Raw genomic sequence first — 19900 nt, forward strand, 5'->3', positions numbered from 1 at the left:
AGAAGAAACATACCCTGGAAGAAACACTTTATTCTAGTATGTTCTAGTAATCTTGACTTTATTCACTCGAATTTCTGAGCGCGAGAATGCCCTCGCTGAAATTTATTTGGTCGGCAATCCACTTTTCAGGAGAATTCTTCAAGCATGTTTGTGTTTTCAATAGTTTGCTATCACGTTTTCCATAAATAACTTATTCATTACACATATGTGTGTCTCTAAAAGAAATAAATGCCCCATAAAAATTAAAACACATAACTTTTGCTGTTCGCAAACAGTACGCATAATTTCCAATAGCGACGGCGACAAGACATTGACCAATCACGTCGCGTGTTTCCTGCTGGCGTTGATTTGTACTGTGGGCAAAATGGCGTGAATAGAATTACCATACTATTCTCTTTATAAGATTGCGTGAATAGGGTGCCGTAAATAGAGTGGGGTGGAATGATAGTACGCCATTTGGTAGCACAACCTTTATAAGATTGGGCCGGTGAGGACTGTCGGTACCTGGGGGCGGCATCGTAGTGTCAACACTTTGCAACTTGAAGCTTGTACAGAGTCGCGGAGACAATACAACGACATTGCGTTATTGAAGTTTTCGAATAGAAGTCTGGCCACTTCGCTTATCACCGTGATTTAGGTATATACAGAAACACAAAACAATGAAAGGCATTCTTTTGGGTCACCTGCATACGATACAAGGCCATCTATAGAAGGTACAGTCACTCCCCGGCCGACCAATCAGAGACAGATCCTGAGTGACGTCACCCCTGATGCTCGCAAGGGGTACTCCATTCCTTTACAAGGTAAAAATGGCTAACTTCATTTGAAGATTGTTGGTGACACTCTACACATATCGCTCAGCCGTTGATGTTATTGGAAAGTCCAACTATTTTCCTAGCGATAAAAAAGAGCAGAAAAATGCTAAGAAATGGCCGGTTTTAAAGATATAGACGATTTAAAGATTCTCTGCAGTTGCAGGAAAGCAACGTAAAAACGCATCGAGCTTATATTTTTACTATGAATAAATCATTTTTCAGTTAGTTTTTAGATATGGTATCGATTTATTCAACAACTTTATTAAAATATTTTTATTACTTGGAACTTTATTTCAAAATAATATTTTCAAAAATGGCAACTGTTGGCAAGTAGCTTTGAAGCGATTGTGGCGCACCGCGCCATTATTGTCCTGAGGCCCCCTTATGGTGTCATCAAAAGTGGAGTGACATGGGCCTGATGCGATAGGTTTTTTGATTAAAGTTCATAGAAAAGTAGTGAGCTAGTCAGTCTGCCTACCTTTTACTGCTTTTTACTGCTCGAAGATGTGAAAACTGATACTCTGAACCAAGACTGCCGTCTTTATATACCAGAAGCCCGAATGCAAGATTCACATGACCAGCTTTACAGATAGTCCTGACTATGCAACAAGGAGTTTATTGTATGCAACCATGCGACCCTAATTCATGGACTAGTCACGAAGCTACAGTTTTGGGTGAAAATGAAAGCAGATGCGTTGCAGTTCCAGAGTCCTGTAGGGAAAAGCCTATTGCATACATGTTCAGAGGCGCAAGCGAGCCTCCTGCGGACGAAACTGATCCTGTGGGCAGCGAACTATACGTTCCCTGCTTTCGAGGGAGAGGCATAGCCACTCGAAGGCTGCCAATGTCCAACGGCAGTGGTGGGGTGCGGGGTAGCTCTCATACAGAACTACCTTTGGTTGGTGCCTCACCAAAAGGGGCTCGGCCACAGTTTTGGGATTGGGGGAGGCGAGGGGGTCGGACCCAAAACACAAAGTCTCACTGGCGGATTTCGGGTGGCGTTTTGAGCAACCCCCCCCCCGCAGCGCCCGAAATCGGTCAAAAATTGCCGTTTTTCTAGAGTACAAAGAAACTTAGCAATTTTATTGAAAGAAGTTTGCGTTAACCCGCGCCCCACTGGGGTCTGCGTATAACACGCCCTACTGGGGGGGGGGGGAGGAGCTATTCATAGCCCCCCTCCTAACTCCGAAACTACTGGGCCGATCGTCAAAATTCAAACGGCGTCTGATAGCCCCGGAAAAACTGTGAGCGAAACCTAATTTCATTGACCTCGAGGTCACCGATGACGTCACAGGTCAGGTCAAAGTGAAAATTATTAGCATTTTGGCTTTTTCACGTTTTGGGCTCTGGCCGCCGTCTTACAAGTCAAATCAGGCTCATTTTTGATTCACACACTCGTGAACAGATGCTCTAGATACTCTGAGGGTACCAAACTTGTACTTTGAGTTTCAGGTCAAGGTCAGGTCATCACAGGTCACGAAAATATTATATCATCCGTCGGTCACGTGACACATGTTTTATGGTCCATTTAGGCCAAACATTTCGAATTTGATGTCGTCTGTGTCATTCGAGGTCATTTTGAGTCAAATTTAGCTTAGGTCAGGTCACTTTCAGGTCAAAAAGGTCAAATTTTGAAGTTAAAATTTTTCAACAAAAAAAGGTGTCTATTGGATGCAGTTTGAGCTCAGGAACACGATGGTGCTATTTATATTGGCGTACGATGTCAAATTCGTGCTGAAAAATTGATTTGAAAAATTAATAATTGTGAATTTTTTGCAATAATGCGTATAACTTGGCCATTTTTGAAGATATTTAGCTAAAACTTGCTAGACTTAGTCATAATCATGCGTTCCATGGTGTGTCAAAAGTGGAAATAGCCGCCCGGCTTTAGTTCGCCAGCCTTGTCAATAGATGGCAGTACCACAATATGGGCAGCGGATCGTGCAATTGACGTCAAATTTTCGTTATCTGCTAAGAATTGAATGGCGGATCTTTTCATGCAAGAATCAAGTAAATCGGTCCACAACTTTTCTAGCAACAGAGATATGAATTCAAACACCCTGCCAGAGCGGCGGCGCGGCGGCCGGTGGCAGCCGTTACGCGCCGCCTGGGAGACAGGCGGCGCTGAACGGTTCCGAATTGGCACTGCACTAAAACCTGTTAACTGCTTGGAATAGTTATTATAGCAAAATTTTTATTCAAGTGAGGAATAACCAAGGGCAGGAAGTATGTATGCTTGTGTGCGTACTACAGGGTGTCTCAAAAGTTCGCTTACAGGTACCAGCCATGCTTTTTTGTCAATAATTCTGAATCAACATGAAATTAACAGTCGAAATTTTGCATGGGCATTGGTAACAACCTTCCTCAAGCAGCTTCATTGTTTTCAAGCGCATTCGACCCTTCATGAGCTCACAAAAAGGGTTCACCTCTGACCATGGATCAGGCATGAAAATGGAGGTCGCATACTCGGGTCGGCTGAGAAACTCTCTGCTTCACGAGTAATGGGAATGGTTAGGTCGGAAATGACACATGGCAAAGTGTCGGCGAGGATGAGTACAACATGATGGTCATCTAATAAAAACGGTGGCTAAAATTTTTGAAGGACAAAACCATGCGAGACTAACAGCGCTTTGAACGACCCTTGTACCGCAGCAGACTCGTGCTCGGGAAAGCAGCTGAAAATGCAGTCCTAACTATTGAAAACTGACTAGAAGCTCACAGACAGAGGTTACCCAGTTTCAAAAATTGCAGGTCATCATAAAATAAAGACAAAATATCATTAAAAATTGTTTATGATATCTATAACGCTAAATTTTGAGGGAAAATAATGCGAAAATCGTCAATGCCGAGGACAAGTGACCCTCCAAAAGTGTCAATTAATGTAAAGTTTTATCTAATGAAGTTTCAAGAGGCAGCTCTGGAGCAAATAGCTTTCTTTTACACACAAAATCTGGACAAAACCGCACGATGGACAGGTTTTGGCCGTTTACAAAGCAGAACCTCTCCTGAGGAAAACACTCCGGAACCCAGCGAAGGTCTTGGCATTGGGAATGACGAGCGTTCGGGATTCGCAAATTTTGCAAAATGTGTCTAAGAAACAGATGGCCGACACATTCTGCTACGATATGCTGCGAAAAATTTGCCCCTGGCACTTCCCATTTGTTCAGGAATGGGGTTGTTTTGAAAAGGAAAATGGTGCTTGGGAGGTCGGCGCCAGTCATTCATGAAGGAGTTAGCGCCAGAGAAGACCTACAAAATACTCACGGATGATGTTGATGCAAGCTATCGGCTTTCAGGGAGAAGCGGATGTTGCCGGGGAGCTCGTCAAACCTAAATCCGACGCAGAAACTACGGGGGATTCCCCTACAAGAGCTTGAAAGCTGGTAACCTTTTATCAGCCTCCGGCAGCTGACGGAGTGACGAAAATCGGTATGGGCAAATATTTTTGGAGATACAGCAAAGGGTTTGGTTTCCAACCTTCCGAATCAGTTGTCAAAGCATGCATATTTGTCTAGTGTACACACGAACACCAAAACCTAAGATTTTTGGCCGGTTCTTATATGCTTTATTGACATGGGAAATGTGTAAACGAACTTTTGAGACACCCTGTATGTACGCCAAGAAACTGCATTAGCAGATACTCGCTAATATTAGATCCAGCCAAGTCCAAACGCATTCCAGCTGGTGTGTTTCTGATGGGTCAACAATATTTATCGTTCGATGGCGGATACAGTTTTAACAATACAAAAAATATTTTTGCACAGCTCTATTCCTTGAATAATTCTCTTCAACGCCTCATTCCTAGTTAAGCGAATTAGCCCACCATGGCTGAATAAATAAGACGATTTCGCCACAAGGTCGGGGAAAATCAACCGAAAACGGCCGCGCTCAACGTTAATTTGGGCATGCAGACTCTTAAAAACTCGCATTGGGCGGGCAGGGTTTCCGAGGTATTGGCTCCAAAACACCGTATTCGGCTCCCGAATACGTCCAAGTGACCCGCCTCGTTCCTAGTTAAGCTCTAATTAGATCAAGTGACTCATAGGGAGCGAAAAAGCGACAAAAAGCATGAATTTCCCTATGGCGGCGGGCTGCCGGGTTGCCAGACGGCGCACCGGCTATTTCCACTTTTGACACACCATGTGTCACATATATTCCGGTTTTTTCGAAAAGTCAAATACTCTTTGAAAAAAAATATAAAAAATATAAATTTTGAATATTATTATATAAGATTTTCGAAATTTTCAAAATTTTGAAAATTCGAGAAAGCAATTTGATAGCACGGTCAATTCTGAGTCCCTTCATGCAAAGAAATTGGATCTAGCTTAAAAACTGAGCTCTTGGGAGCGATTGCCGTGGTTCAATGTTTTCCGTCGAATCGGCCGAACATGACGTCACTCTGACGTCATTTCCGGCCGACCTATGGTAGGTGCGAAGTTCAAATTTTGACACAAGGTGTCAAATTGATGCAGCCGAAGGTACTGAAAGTTTGGCGTCGATACGTCAAGCAGTTTGGAAGTTATTGCAGAAAAACGGGAGGGTGGCTATAAATAGCCCCCCGTGGGGCGCGGGTTAACCCGCGCCCTGCTGGGGGGGTGTTTGAACACCCCCCCTTGTGGTTTTTCGCGAATATCTCAAAAACGGCGGCGCGGAGCGCCGCCGTTTTTGGTACACCTTATCATACATCAATTCTACACATGTTGTGAAAATTTCAGACCAAGGTCATTCAAGGTCAGGTCACCAGGTCACTTGAAGTGACCTCACCTCATAAAAACTTTCAATGTCTGTCATAGCTACACCGAGTGACCGATCGCTTTGAAACTTTCAGCGATTGCTAAGAGCAACAGCATGTACAAAATGTCTATCTCAGAATTTTGATATCGATGACCTAAGGTCAGGTCAATTTTGCGACCTCCCCATTATAAGTCAATGGGAGAAAATTGAAATGCGCCTCTTTTGGATGAAAGACATTATAAACACTCCCAAACACCGAATTACAAGTGGTTTAGACACACTGAACTTGAAAATGGTGTCCGTGACCCTTGTTTATGCCCTGAGGTCATCTTAGGTCACGAATGGTATCTAACAGTTTTTCGCAAATAACTTTTGATAGAGGCATGCTAGAGCGATGAAAACGCCTTAAATGTGTTCAGCTCGACGATACGGATCGACTGACATGCAACATGACCCTTCCCGGTCAGGTCATGACCTTGACCTGAGGTCAAATTTTCAAGTTGACCTTTCAAGGTCAAGTTATAGTTCATTCGATGCGTCTTGACGAGAGGAACACGATGCCGGTAAAAGTAAGCTCGTACAAGGCTTGGGTCAAAAGTTATTGCAGAAAAACTGTTTTCGAAAAAATCGGCTATTTTTGCAGTTTTTGCCCCCTGCAGGCAAAACCGTTGACGTTAGGTCAAATCTGAGAGAATTACTCAGAAAGGGCGTTAATAGAGCTATCGAATGCGCTTTTCCGCTGCGCTGTAGCTCTATTGGTTCCCGAGTTATGCGTTGGCTTCTTGGAAATTTTCGACATTCGACCTGGAAATCGGCGAAATTTTGCCTTCAATGACCTCTGGTGACCTGACCTTTGACCTGACCAAAAAATTGACCGAAGTGATTTCGTCATTATTTTTTACGCTCTTTCGAACGCCGCCTTCCGCGTATCGCTACGTGGCCCAGGAGCCGAGTTACAAGGGGGGGGGTGTTCAAACACCCCCCCCCCCCAGCAGGGCGTGGAAATCCAGGACCCCCAGCAGGGCGCGGGTTAACTGCAAAACCAAGTTTCAAATTGCATAAGGAATCGAAAACCGAGGGGCAGAGCCCATTGACACCGACATGGCAGCCTCTCAAATCAACGTTCTTGAGGAATGGAGGCCGCTGTTGCGCGCTCCAAGGGCGGTATTGGCCATCAGAGAACGCTGGGCTCTCAGCGACTGGCATGGCAGGGACCTACTTAGTCCACAAAGATGCCCTTAGATGCCCTCAGATATCTATGTAGGCTCTAAAGCCAGTGTAGAATCCTCCAAGGCCGTACTTAACCCGCACCCCGCTGGGCTATTCAGTCATACCCACCCTGCTGGGGAGAGGGGGGCAGATTCTGCCCCCCTGTCTAACTTCCGAACCGATGGTCGTAGAAAGACGGGGAAAACGGCAATCGAAAGCTCTCAACAAGGCGGATCTTAAGACCGATTTTTTTTGCTTAAGTAGATCAGAGGTCAGGTCAAGGTCAGGTCAAGGGTACAAAATGCAAGTTTCTACAGTATCGGCCTTGCACCGTAGTTGCCGAAGAACGGACTGAGACTGATTGCCCTAAACGTGTTCTTAGGCTACCAAGACAATATTCGTTGCACACCACACAATATCATGAAAAGGTCAAGGTCAAGGTCAGGTCAGGTCACCAAAAACGAAATGTAGAAAAGGGCATGCGCGACATATGTTTATGGGTTATTTTAGTCATAGAATTCAATAGGCACACTCAATAAGATGGACCACATCTGGATTAATTTCAATTTTCAGAAGAATTTCAGGTCATGGTCAGGTCAAGGTCAGGTCAAGTGAGCAAGCTGGACACCTCACACAAATCCACCCAAATTGCAGCATGCATAGCTCATCCCAGCAATCTTAACCCTCACCCGTATCGGTGTTTTGCCAGCCGCGGACGTATAAGGAGGGGGGGGGGAGTCCGTTGGACCCCCCTTTCCCTTTCGCCCGTGATCGAGCTAAAGCTTCGCGGAAAAAAAGAGTGTTGCCCGTGACGAGAGGAATTCAATGAAACCCAATTTTAAGGTCCTAGGTCATTGGTTGACCTTCCAGGTCAGTTTAATGACCCACAAGTCGGGAAAATCGGGACCTGTTACAGCGTCGTTAACCCGCGCCCCACTGGGGTCTGCGTATTACACGCCCTACTGGGGGGGGGTCTCTCCATAGCCCCCCTCCTAACTCCGAAACTACTGGGCCGATCATCAAAATTCAAACGGCGTATGATAGCCCCGGAAAACTGTCGAGCGAAACCTAATTTAATTGACCCTGAGGTCACCGATGACGTCACAGGTCAGGTCAAAGTAAAAATTATCGAGGTTTGGCTTGTTCACATTTTGGGCTCTGGCCGCCGGCTTAGAAGTCAGATCAGTCTCATTTTTGGTTTACACACTCGTGAACAGATAATTTAGATACCTACCCTGAGGGTACCAAACTTGTACTTTGGTTTTCAGGTCAGGGGCAGGTCACCACAGGTCACGGAAATCTTATATCATGCATCGGTTACGTGACGTGTGTTTTATGGTCCATTTAGTCCATCGATTTCGAATTCGATGTCGTTTATGTCATTCGAGGTCATTTTGAGCTGAATTTAGCTTAGGTCAGGCCACTTTCAGGTAAAAAAGGTCAAATTTTAAAGTTGTTTTAAAAATAATGTGTCTATCGGATGCAGTTTAAGCTCAGAAACATGATGGTGCTATTTATATTGGTGTACGATGTTAAATACGTACTGCAAACATTGATTTGAAAATTTACAATTATGAGTTCTTTTCTGTAATGCGCATAACTTAACCATTTTTGAAGATATCTGGATAAAGCATGAAAGCACACAACGTGCCATTTCGACCGATTCACGACAATTTATCTTTATTTTTACCAGTCTCCAACTTGACTAAAACTTGCTAGAGTAAGTCGTAATCAAGTGTTCTATCACATGTAGGTATTCCGGGTTTTTCGAAAAGTCAAAAACTTTTTGAAGAAAAATATAAAAATATAAATTTTGAAATTTATACCTAAATACAGTTTTCAAAATTTTCAAAAATTTTGAAAATCCGAGATAGCAGTTTGATAGCGCAGTCTAGCCCGCGCCCTGCTGGGGGTCCTGGATTTCCACGCCCTGCTGGGGGGGGGGGGGTGTTTGAACACCCCCCCCTTGTAACTCGGCTCCTGGGCCACGTAGCGATACGCAGAAGGCGGCGTTCGAAAGAGCGTCAAAAATAATGACGAAATCACTTCGGTCAATTTTTTGGTCAGGTCAAAGGTCAGGTCACCAGAGGTCATTGAAGGCAAAATTTCGCCGATTTCCAGGTCGAATGTCGAAAACTTCCAAGAAGCCAACGCATAACTCGGGAACCAATAGAGCTACAGCGCCGCGGAAAAGCGCATTCGATAGCCCTATTAACGCCCTTTCTGAGTAATTCTCTCAGATTTGACCTAACGTCAACGGTTTTGCCTGCAAGGGGCAAAAACTGCAAAAATAGCCGATTTCTTCGAAAACAGTTTTTCTGCAATAACTTATGACCCAAGCCTTGTACGAGCTTACTTTTACCGGCATCGTGTTCCTCTCGTCAAGACGCATCGAATGAACTATAACTTGACCTTGAAAGGTCAACTTGAAAATTTGACCTCAGGTCAAGGTCATGACCTGACCGGAAAGGGTCATGTTGCATATGAGTCGATCCGTATCGTCAAGCTGAACACATCTAAGGCGTTTTCATCGCTCTAGCATGCCTCTATCAAAAGTTATTTGCGAAAAACTGTTAGATACCATTCGTGACCTAAGATGACCTCAGGGCATAAACAAGGGTCACGGACACCATTTTCAAGTTCAGTGTGTCTAAACCACTTGTAATTCGGTGTTTGGGAGTGTTTATAATGTCTTTCATCCAAAAGAGGCGCATTTCAATTTTCTCCCATTGACTTATAATGGGGAGGTCGCAAAATTGACCTGACCTTAGGTCATCGATATCAAAATTCTGAGATATACATTTTGTACATGCTATTGCTCTCAGCAATCGCTGAAAGTTTCAAAGCGATCGGTCACTCGGTGTAGCTATGACAGACATTGAAAGTTTTTATGAGGTGATGTCACTTCAAGTGACCTGGTGACCTGACCTTGAATGACCTTGGGCTGAAATTTTCACAACATGTGTAGAATTGATGTATGATAAGGTGTACCAAAAACGGCGGCGCTCCGCGCCGCTGTTTTTGAGATATTCGCGAAAAACCACAAGGGGGGGTGTTCAAACACCCCCCCCCCCCCCAGCAGGGCGCGGGCTAGTCTAAGTCTTCTCGTGCAAAGAAATTCATGGATCTAGCTTAAAAACTTAGCTCTGGGGAGCGATTGCCGTGGTTCAATGTTTTGCGTCGAACTCGAAAGCGGCCAAACATGACGTCACTCTGACGTCATTTCCGGCCGACCTATGGTAGCTACGAAATCATATTTTGACGCAAGGTGTCGAATTGATCCAGTTGATGGCACTGAAAGTTTGGCGTCGGTACGTCAAGTGGTTTGAAAGTTATTGCAGAAAAACGGGAGAGGGGCTATGAATAGCCCCCCCCCCCCCAGTGGGGCGCTAGTTATATACGGCGTTAGGCGGCACGGGTGGACATCGATAGCAGCGCCTCTATCGGTCACTAGGGAAAGCTGGGCTGTAGGCGACGAAATACCGGCTGAGTTGTCACACGTTGAATAGGTTTATAGACATCCGTCCTGTGAAAAGGTTGAACTTTTGCCTTCCGTTAAGCGGCACGGGCGGACATCGATAGCAGCGCCTCTATCGGTCACTAGGGAAAGCTGGGCTGTAGGCGACGAAATACCGGCGGAGTTGTCACACGTTGAATAGGTTTATAGACATCCGTCTTGTGAAAAAGTTGAACTTTTGCCTTCAATATTTCTACAGACAATTTTAGAAGTGTCTTCACATAGATTACAACACCGTTTAGATTATTGTATTCACTTCAAGCCTTCCCTATTGTTCTTGATGATGCAGGAACTATTTCTAATAAGTGTTTCTAGCTTAATAAAAAAACATATTGTGCAAACGATGAAAAAAGCATAGATGGAAGATTTTAAATGCAATTTTCTCTAGCAATTAATGGTAAATTCTCTACAGATCAAGGAAAAGGTGCATGCTAACTGATAATTTAAAGTTCTTGGGGCCAGTTGTTTTCTTCTTTTCTTACGTCGCCCCAATAGCCGCGAATACACTTGTGATAACGCCTATCGCAATATTTCTACAGGCAGTTTTAGAAGTGTCTTCACATAGATTACAAAACCGTTTAGGTTATTGTATTCACTTCAAGCCTTCCCTATTGTTCTTGGCGATGATGCGGGAACTATTTCTAATTAGTGTTTCTAGCTTAGTAAAAGAACATATTGTGCAAGCGATGAAAAAAGCATAAATGGACGATTTTAAATGCAATTTTCTCTAACAATGAATGGTAAATTATCTACATATCAAGGAAAAGGTGCATGCTAACTGATAATTTAAAGTTCTTGGGTTGGGGCCAGTTGTTTTCTTCTTTTCTTACGTCGCCTCAATGGCCGCGAATACACTTGTGATAACGCCTATCGGAAAACCGAGAGGGTCCGTTCGACCCGCCCCCCTTCCCCATACAGGTGAGGGCTACAAAGATATTGGCGAAACAAGGGAGAGGGCACATACTGTCGTACCCCTCCCCAGCGGAGCACGTGTGAAGTCATCGTCTGTTTCCAAAGAAATGTTGGAACCGTTATGCGGCCCTGTTGGCGCGATCGGTTAACCCGCGCATGACTGGGGGGGGGGGGGGCTCTATAGAGTCCCCTTCCGCTTTTCGACAATATCTTCTGAACCATTTGACGGATCAACACGAAACTTGCGGTGTCCTGAGCGGCATTAATTCGACACCTTGTGTAAAAATTTCAACTTTCTAGCTACCATAGTTTGGCCGGAAATGACATCAGAGTGACGTCATGTCGGCCGATTTTGATGCAAAATATTGAATTCCGGCAAACACTCTCAAGAGCTCAATTTCAAAGCTACATAGTACCAGGTAGTACATAGATCCAATTTCTTTGCATCAGTGGACTACAAATACACGTAGCTATCAAACCGATGTCTCGAATTTTCGAAATTATTAAATTTTGAACAAAAAAAAGTTTTTACAATTACAAAACATTTTTTTGATTTTTTCATTCTGTTTTTGATTTTTTGCAAAAACCGGAATATATGTGATAGAACACACACTGATGAACTATTCTAGCAGTTTTAGCCCCATATCTTAAAAACAGCCAAGTTATTAGCATTATTGTCAAAATTTTACAATTATATATTTTTCAAAATCATTTTTCAGTACGTTTTTGACATCGTAGAGCAATATACATGGCTCCATCGTGTTTCTGAGCTCAAACTGCATTTGATACGACCATTTTTTGTTGAAAAATTTCATTTTCAAAATTTGACCTTTTTTGACTTGAAAATGACCTTAAATGACACGGACGACATTATTTTCGAAAGCTATGAGTAAAATGGACCATACAACATGCGTCACGTCACATGATTACAATTTTCGTGACCTAGGATGACCTTGCCCTGACCTGAAAAATTTGAAGTACCTAAGAGTTTGGTACCCTCAGGGTATCTAATTTCAAGGAGTGCGCAAACCAAAAATGAACCTGATCGGACTTGTCAGCCGGCGGTCAGAGCCTAAATAGTTAAAAATGCCGATAATTTTTCCTTTGACCTGACCTGTGACGTCATCGGTGACCTTGAGTTCAGTAAAAATAGGTTTCGCTCGACAATTTTTCCAGGGCTATCAGACGCCGTTGGAATTTTGACGATCGGCCCTACAGTTTCAGAGATAGGGGGGGGGGGGCACTTGACTCAAGGAATTGAATGGATATTCCTCTTCGGAAGAAAAATGATTAATTATATTAAAAAAGATACCGTTAACGTTTGACACGCTGTGGTGGCATTGTTTTGAGTGGCATTATGGAAATATAAGAATATAAGAGAATAAGCCTATACCTACTCTCAAATAAACCGAAAGATAAAAAGTCAAAAAACGAAGCACAGTATTGGCAGCTTTCGGCTGATAACCGCTTATTTGTTATCTACGCCTATGTATTATGTATTATCATACGCTTATGCATGTATCTAGTCTACACTGTGGTTTAGTCTAATTCCAGAGAATTCGCTCCAAGATCATTCTGCGTGTAATACGTTCATTGTGATGCTGGGCTATCAATTTACCGTGGTCTGCGAGTGCGTTCTCTGATTGGTAACTGGAGTCAGAAACAGCGTTATGTAGTTCACAACCTAAGCTGCGGTTAAGCCCTATTCACGGTCTCCGGCGCATTTGCCGTCGTCTCCGATTTGCCGTTGGAAAAAAAATCGTCAAAGAAAATTTTGCAATCCTCAGCCCCGTTTACTCTGGCTGCAACCTCATACAAACAATGCCTGTTCATGTAACAATCAATATATTTGGTGAGTATAGATGCAGATAAACATATATATGAGATACAGAAATATGGTGAGGCACGAGTATGAACCGTCGCCGGTCGTCAGAAACCGCCTCTGATCCTCAAAAACGCAGTTTACGCCTTGTCGGCCGCCTTCTCCGCCGGCTCGGCGGCCGAGCCCTCAGCCTTGATGTCCGTATCGGAGTTCCGTCCGAAACCGTACGGGCCGTATCCGTACGGACGGTAGCCGAAACCGCCCGGACGGAATCCGCCGAAGCCAATGCCGTGTCCGTATCCAATTCCGTGTCCGTAGCCGATTCCGTGGCCGAATCCGAGTCCGTGACCGACTCCGTAGCCAATGTGGGGTCGGCCGTACCCGAAACCGCCGAAAGTGCGCTGCTTGAAGGCGACAGCCGCCGCCACGCAGAGGAGGAGAACGAGCAGGACTCTCATGGTGAGGGGTATCGGTACCTGAGGACGACAGCATTCCGTCAACACTTTGCGACACTGCGTTATTGGAGTTAACCCGGCAGTTGCTGGGGTATTTCGCCACCCACCGTTTGCTGGGGGGGGGGGGGCGTTAAACGCCCCCAGCCGATAACTCAAGAACCAATAGGCGCAGCGAAACGCACGAGGCGGCAAACGAAAGAGCGCGACGAGACGCTTCAGATGAGTACTTTAAAGTTGAATTTTGAGGTCACAGGTCGGGTCAAGGTCAGGTCAAACACCTGAAATCGGGCTTTCAGTAGCATGGACTTCAGGACTTCGCAATGGGCGCCTCTCGCCATAAACTCTGTCAAAACGGTGCACAATCCATCTTATAAGGCATACAAGAGTGTCAGCTCGATGTAGGGGTCAGTCAAGCATAGGTCAGGGTCAAGGTCAGGTCAACCGGGTAGGCACATATCCCCGAAAATCAAAACTGATATTCGCAGCCTGTGACACATGTTTTATAGGTAATTTGGGGCGTAGAACACGATGGTGACATTCATTTTATCATATGTGTACGTGTTTGGCTCAAAAAGTTCAATTTAAGAAATTCATGTATCATGGTCGTGAAGTAGTCACGAAAAATTGCCAAGATTCAGTTCAAGATTATGGAAAATGCGGAACGATAATCAATAATCGAAGATAGCCATTTGATTGACCATGGTATTGGCAGTATAATGGCGTTTACGGCATGTCTGTATGTCTATTCTGTGATTTTATATGATTTCTTGAACATATGCTGTTTTTGGTCGAAAACTCAGAAATCATGACGTCACTAAAACCTTGATATCTCAAAAATTTTCTGACCGATTTTTTTGAAACTTTGTCACAACAAACTTCAATCCATTCCCACAGGTACGCTAAATTTGGCGCACCTGCGGCGCGCCGTTTTTATGCTATGGCCCGGCGAAAAAAGTGGGGGCGTTTAACGCCCCCCCCCCCCAGCAACTCGCGGGTTAAAATGTCAGAGCAAATTGATCCGTTAGCCTTGTCACCGATCTTTATGATACAGAAACAAGGAACAATGCAAGACTTTGTTCGGGCTTTCTCCTTTATACATTGTATACAGTTTTGGTCCAACTGCTTTGAAAGTACATGTGTGCGTTCAGTTTGCTTACCTGTTACTACTCGAGGCTGTGTGAACTGATGCTTCGATCCAGGGCTGCCGTTTTTATATACCAGAAGCTTGTATGGAAGCTTCACATGACCAGCTTTACAGATAGTCCTGACTATGCAATCTTCAGTTAACCCGGCGGCCGCTGGGCCTCCGCGCCACCCGCCGGCCGCTGGGGGGGGGCATAAAGTTGCCCCCCCTTTACTTCTGCGACGATATCGTCGCAACGCGAAGAGATAGAGAAGCGAAACTTTGCACACATCTTCCTGAATACCTAGCCGAGGTTGTGTCCAAATTTGGTGTCGATCCCATTTGAAATGACGTCACAGTGACGTCATAAGTGAAATTATAGATTTGCGACTCTCATATTCCTCACGATACATCACATATATGGAACCGAATATAAAGGGCCGATTATTGGTCAGAAACTAGATGGAAGTGTAGTAAGATGTTTTAGGATGACAGCAGGTGCTGTCTAGTTCATTTACAGTCGAGTTTCATGCTCAGCGTCATCAGAAACGGTCCATATCGGAAAACGACAAAACTTTATGACGTCACTGTGACGTCATCTTAGGTGCTACAACCACCAAACTTTCCTCAAACATTGCCTAGGTATTCATTTGAAGCTATGCTAAGTTTCACGTTCGTAGCTCATCAGGTTTCGGAGATATTTCACAAAACGTAAAGGGGGGGCAACTTTATGCCCCCCCCCAGCGGCTCGTGGGTTAATTGTATGCAACCACGCGACCCCAATTCATGGACAGGTCGCTAAGTTACAGTGTTTGGTGAAAATGAAAGCAGATGCGTTGCAGTCCCACTGTCCTGTGAAGAAAGAGAGCCGCCTTAGCTTCTTTTTCTAACCACACAATCCTGCGGTGAAGGATTTACTCTAATTCGTTGCGCATTTTCCTTTGGGAGAAAGTTGCACATGCTGGATGATGCGTATTTCAGCCAGAGCTTGCATTTTGCAACTTGGGTGTGATCCTTTTCATAGGTACTCTGAAGGGCTAGTTGGGCATAAAGAGTCCAAAAAAAGACGAAGCGCGCATAGCTGTTATCGCTAAAACAGATATTTATTAGCTTTGACATATATGTATAGAAGACCGGAATGGCCCGTCAAATCATCGTGTGAAAATCGTCCAATCTGTCGTCATGGGATAAAAAATAATATTAGGCAATGCGAGTGAAACTGACTCATTAGGAGTTGGAATGTCAACAGTTTAGTTATGCTACATAAAATTTATTTGCAATGACATTTAGCTTCAGTGCGCACACCTTTGGCCATGAGCTTAGTCCAGGCTAAAAACAGCCAAAGCCATACTAAATGAGACTAGTTATTCGGGGAAATATGAACCATAATGTCCAGGGCTGTGAGAGGATGCTGATGAACCCAAAAAAGTGGGGAGCGCAAAAAAAATGTTTTACCAATCGCAGCTTTCCTAGAACTACAATTCGAGGCGACACACCTTCCCTCCTTTCCTATGGACCAATCTAGTTACCACAAGACATAATCTGAAGCTAGAGCCGTTGCAGCACACGGGTCACGGGAGGTCAGACCAGGTTCCTTTGAGTTCACGGAAGCTCAATCGGCGGAGACGGTTGAGCAGGATTCGTTTAGTTGGATCAGCTACCGAAGTCGACCCGGCCCCGGCGGTGGCAGGTTTCCTGGAACCAGCCCCGGAGCTCAGGTTTGGTCAGTGGTAATTCAGGATACAGTCGAGAGTGAAACTGACTCATGCTACTGTTGTAACTGATATCGTGCGTGCAAGATGTCTTAGCTGCAAGACTTCTGGGTCGAATCTAACCTTGAGGTAATGACTGATGCTTGCGTGACGTCGTTGAGTTGTGATTCTGGTCGCTAAAGGCGCGTCTTCGGAAAATCAGGTCAGTCAGTGAGGAACGATAGAGGACTGGGTTATTATGAGACATTTTTTTGTTGGGCTCTTTCTTTCTAAACACTATGTATTTGAGAGTCATAGAATAATGCACAACCGTAGGTCTAGGACAGTGGAAGACAAGGAACAAAGGGCACTAGGAGACGATATACTCTCGGCTGATTTGACCACCAGCTCGTATTCCTCAGCGACTGACCCCGTCCCTTGAGACAAAGCCCCAAAGTGGTAAATTTATCAGATTAATTAACGCTCCTAACCAAACAGAATTTGCAAGGATATTTGTATATTTGGTATATTTGGTATTTGGTATACTTGTTTATTTGGTAAAATGATCCAGAAGACGTTGGAGCATGAATACTGTTGCTCAGGCTGCGGCTTCGATGCTTCTTTATCTGGGGCAGCCTTGCTCTTCCTTGTGATGAGAAGCAACAAATCACTTCGCGGTCCCCGTCAGGTCGGTTACTGTTTGTTGGTTTAGCGAACAATTACACATTTATTACATGTCTGTATAAAAGCAAACATCAATGTTCTTGAGAGAGATAACACACTAAATCACTAGCAAACTCGATGAAACACCATTTTGCAGCAGGCAACAGACATCAATTTTTTGCCCTTAGGCTGCTATTCATACGGCAAACGTTTCGATCGATTTTCCAGCTCTCTAGACAAATAAAATAGGCCAATTGTTTTCACGCTGGGTTTGAATAAAAAGTGTGGGGTTGTGTGTCACAACAATAACATCATAAGCGTCATAACATTTACTAAGACGACCGTAACAATTAACTAATACAAAACAAACAAGCTTGCACTACTCGCCAATACTCATGATTTGTTCACTTTCTCCTTTAGGTTGCCTTCATTGACTTCCGTTTCTGCTTCAATGTTCTTGTTGGCTTTCCTCCCGAGGATCAACTTCTCGAGAACATCTCCCAGTCTCCCAAGATGCTTTCCGTCGACCGAGTAAGCAGCATTCTTACGGCGTGGACGATACGTTACGTACGGAGCATACGGACGGTACGGCCTAAATCCACTGCTGAAAGTGCCGGATCCAAAGCCACTCACCAGAGATCCGTATCCTGGCCGATGCCCTCCCACAAAACCTCCACTCAGTCCGAACCCTCCAAAGGGAGGCCGGAACCCTGCACTGCCGAAGACGCCCCCGCCAAGTCCTCCAAAGGCACCTCCGAGGAAAGGTGTCGGTCTGAAACCTCCCACTGGAGGCCGAGGATTGCCTCCAAAGTGACCCGACAGGGGCCCAGGTGCTATGATGCCGATATCTCCTCCTGCGGTAAGGGCGTTCAGGTCGAGACCCCCGGGGCCGATCTGAGTCCCCACGCCAAGACTCCCGACCTGGGTCCCAGCACCGGGGCCCCCGGGGCTGACCTGGGTCCCAGCAACGGGGCCCCCGGAGCCGACCTGGGTCCCCACGCCGAGACCCCCGGGGCCGACCTGGGTCCCTACGTTGAGACCCACCGGGCCGACCTGGGTCCCCACGCCGAAGTTCCCGGGGCTGACCTGGGCCCCAGCACCGAAGTCCCCGGGGCCGACCTGGGTTCCCACGCCAAGTCCGACCGTCTCTCCGTTGACGGTGGCTGAGCTGCCGGCGAAACCCTGCGCCTGGCCGCTGCCGCTGCCACTAACACTTGACTGTGAGGTCAGAAAGGAGGTGGCACCAGGTCCGTGACTGCTGGAGACACTGGCCGAGAAACGGGACGGGTCTGCGGCACCTCCACTCGAGCTGGAGACAGTGCTAGAACTGGAGCTGGAGCTGAGTTGATGTGCAGCCTTTGAGGAATTTCTTGAGTTCATCCTGGAGGCGATCCTTGCGGGAAGCTTTGAGGCGTTTTTTGAGCTGATGCTGGAGCGAGTGATGGAGCCGATGCCGGACCGGATGTTGGTCTTCCTAGCAGCGACTCCTGGCTCTGCAGCAGCTGCCGCAGCGCAGATGAAGAGAATGATGATCTTCATCTTCGCTTCCGTCATGCCTGCAAATGTGGAGGCAAAAGGTAAACAAACGCCTTGGGGTGTCTAAATGTGATTGATTAAACACGAAAATGAGGACCTACGAACCTTGTTTCAGTGGTGCAATTATTCCCATTAAATGCTTTTTACATTGATCTACGGGTTTGATGCTGATCTGTGAGCCCTGGGATTATGGGACACTATTTGAATAATTTGAACGCGTCTATGACAACTAAGCGCAATAACTACGTGTTTATGCTTTATCCTAATTGGATCACTGACAGCACCATTTCATTATTTGCACCATTTCAGAGTAAGGCTCAAACCTACCTGTCGATGGATGTGTCTCAGAACTGATTTAGAAACTAGTGTCTTCTTAGTTTTATACGAATGACAACATTGATCCGCTTTCCCTTTATCTAGTTCGAACAAGTTCACACTACGTGCTTACTTTCCTGGAAGCCAAAATTAACTGCTATGATCATCGATAGTTTCAGTTGTTGGTCATTCGCTTACAATACGAGCGCGCTTTGCGAATGCAAAACCTGTTAGTGATGAAAACATAATGAGGGCTTGAACGCAAATGGCTCAGTGCGGCTGAGGCTAGTTCCGTAACGGTACGCGGGCATCGCTAGAAATTTGAACAGGAGGGCTTCCGGAGCACATGTGTAAGTGTTCTCTTTTTACTAGTTTAACAGCCTATCTATTGCAGCATCATGCAGTCTGGCTCTGCCCGGTGGGGAATCTTACACTATGTATACTTCTATGGTATGTATCTTGTTTTTACTGTATGCATCTGAAAGTATAATGAAGCTTGGCTAACCGTATTTGAGTCTTCTTCTGGGGCCCATGCGCCTAATTCGTATTTCGGCTCTTCACTTGCAACACAGTTTGCGCTTTTGGCTTAATTGGATTTGAGCATTACATTGCGCAGCCTCGCATGTTCATGATAAACCTGAATAGAACTGGAATGCCTGCACATTTCATGTTTCACATATTGTGCAATTTTGTCCGCATATTCAGACATAAACACCACTAAATCATAATCTCAGCTCGTCGTGTAACGCCTATAGTGCAGGTCACACCTGCGGGGATTGAGAGCTTAGCACCGGCCTGGCCCAGTGACGCAGCCAAGGCATTAGTCAGTGGTCAGCGTGGACTCGTTAACAAAGATAAGACGATTTTTACACGGTATCCTATAATGTTGGTTATGATTGTGTTTTTGGTACGTTCATTGATATTTTTCACCGAATGTGTTTGTACCTATTTGGTACGATATTTGTCACATGAGTATTGCACACAGTTGTGCAAGCGAGAAAAATTTAAAAGTAAAATGAATCATAAACGTGCGTGTGAAGATAATCTATCTGGCATGATTGCCATCTCAATGTGCCGGCTGTCTAGCTACTGAACGTGAAGGCACGCC

General features: G+C 45.2%; 1 protein-coding gene across 1 annotated transcript; it reads right to left on the reverse strand.

Moving 5' to 3' along the window:
• Positions 1-13015: 13015 nt before the first annotated feature.
• On the reverse strand, positions 13016-14657 carry LOC122365832 (keratin-associated protein 19-8-like). Its single transcript, XM_043337410.1, has 2 exons — positions 14622-14657; positions 13016-13485 (listed from the first exon to the last, which is right to left on the reverse strand). Exon 2 carries the CDS (start codon positions 13465-13467, stop codon positions 13150-13152), a length of 318 nt encoding a protein of 105 aa, XP_043193345.1. The 5' UTR covers positions 13468-13485; positions 14622-14657; the 3' UTR covers positions 13016-13149.
• Between the last annotated feature and the right edge of the window lie 5243 nt (positions 14658-19900).

The sequence above is a fragment of the Amphibalanus amphitrite genome, unplaced genomic scaffold, assembly GCF_019059575.1.
Source record: "Amphibalanus amphitrite isolate SeventyFive unplaced genomic scaffold, NRLGWU_Aamphi_draft 000766F_arrow, whole genome shotgun sequence".
Lineage (NCBI taxonomy): Eukaryota > Metazoa > Arthropoda > Thecostraca > Balanomorpha > Balanidae > Amphibalanus > Amphibalanus amphitrite.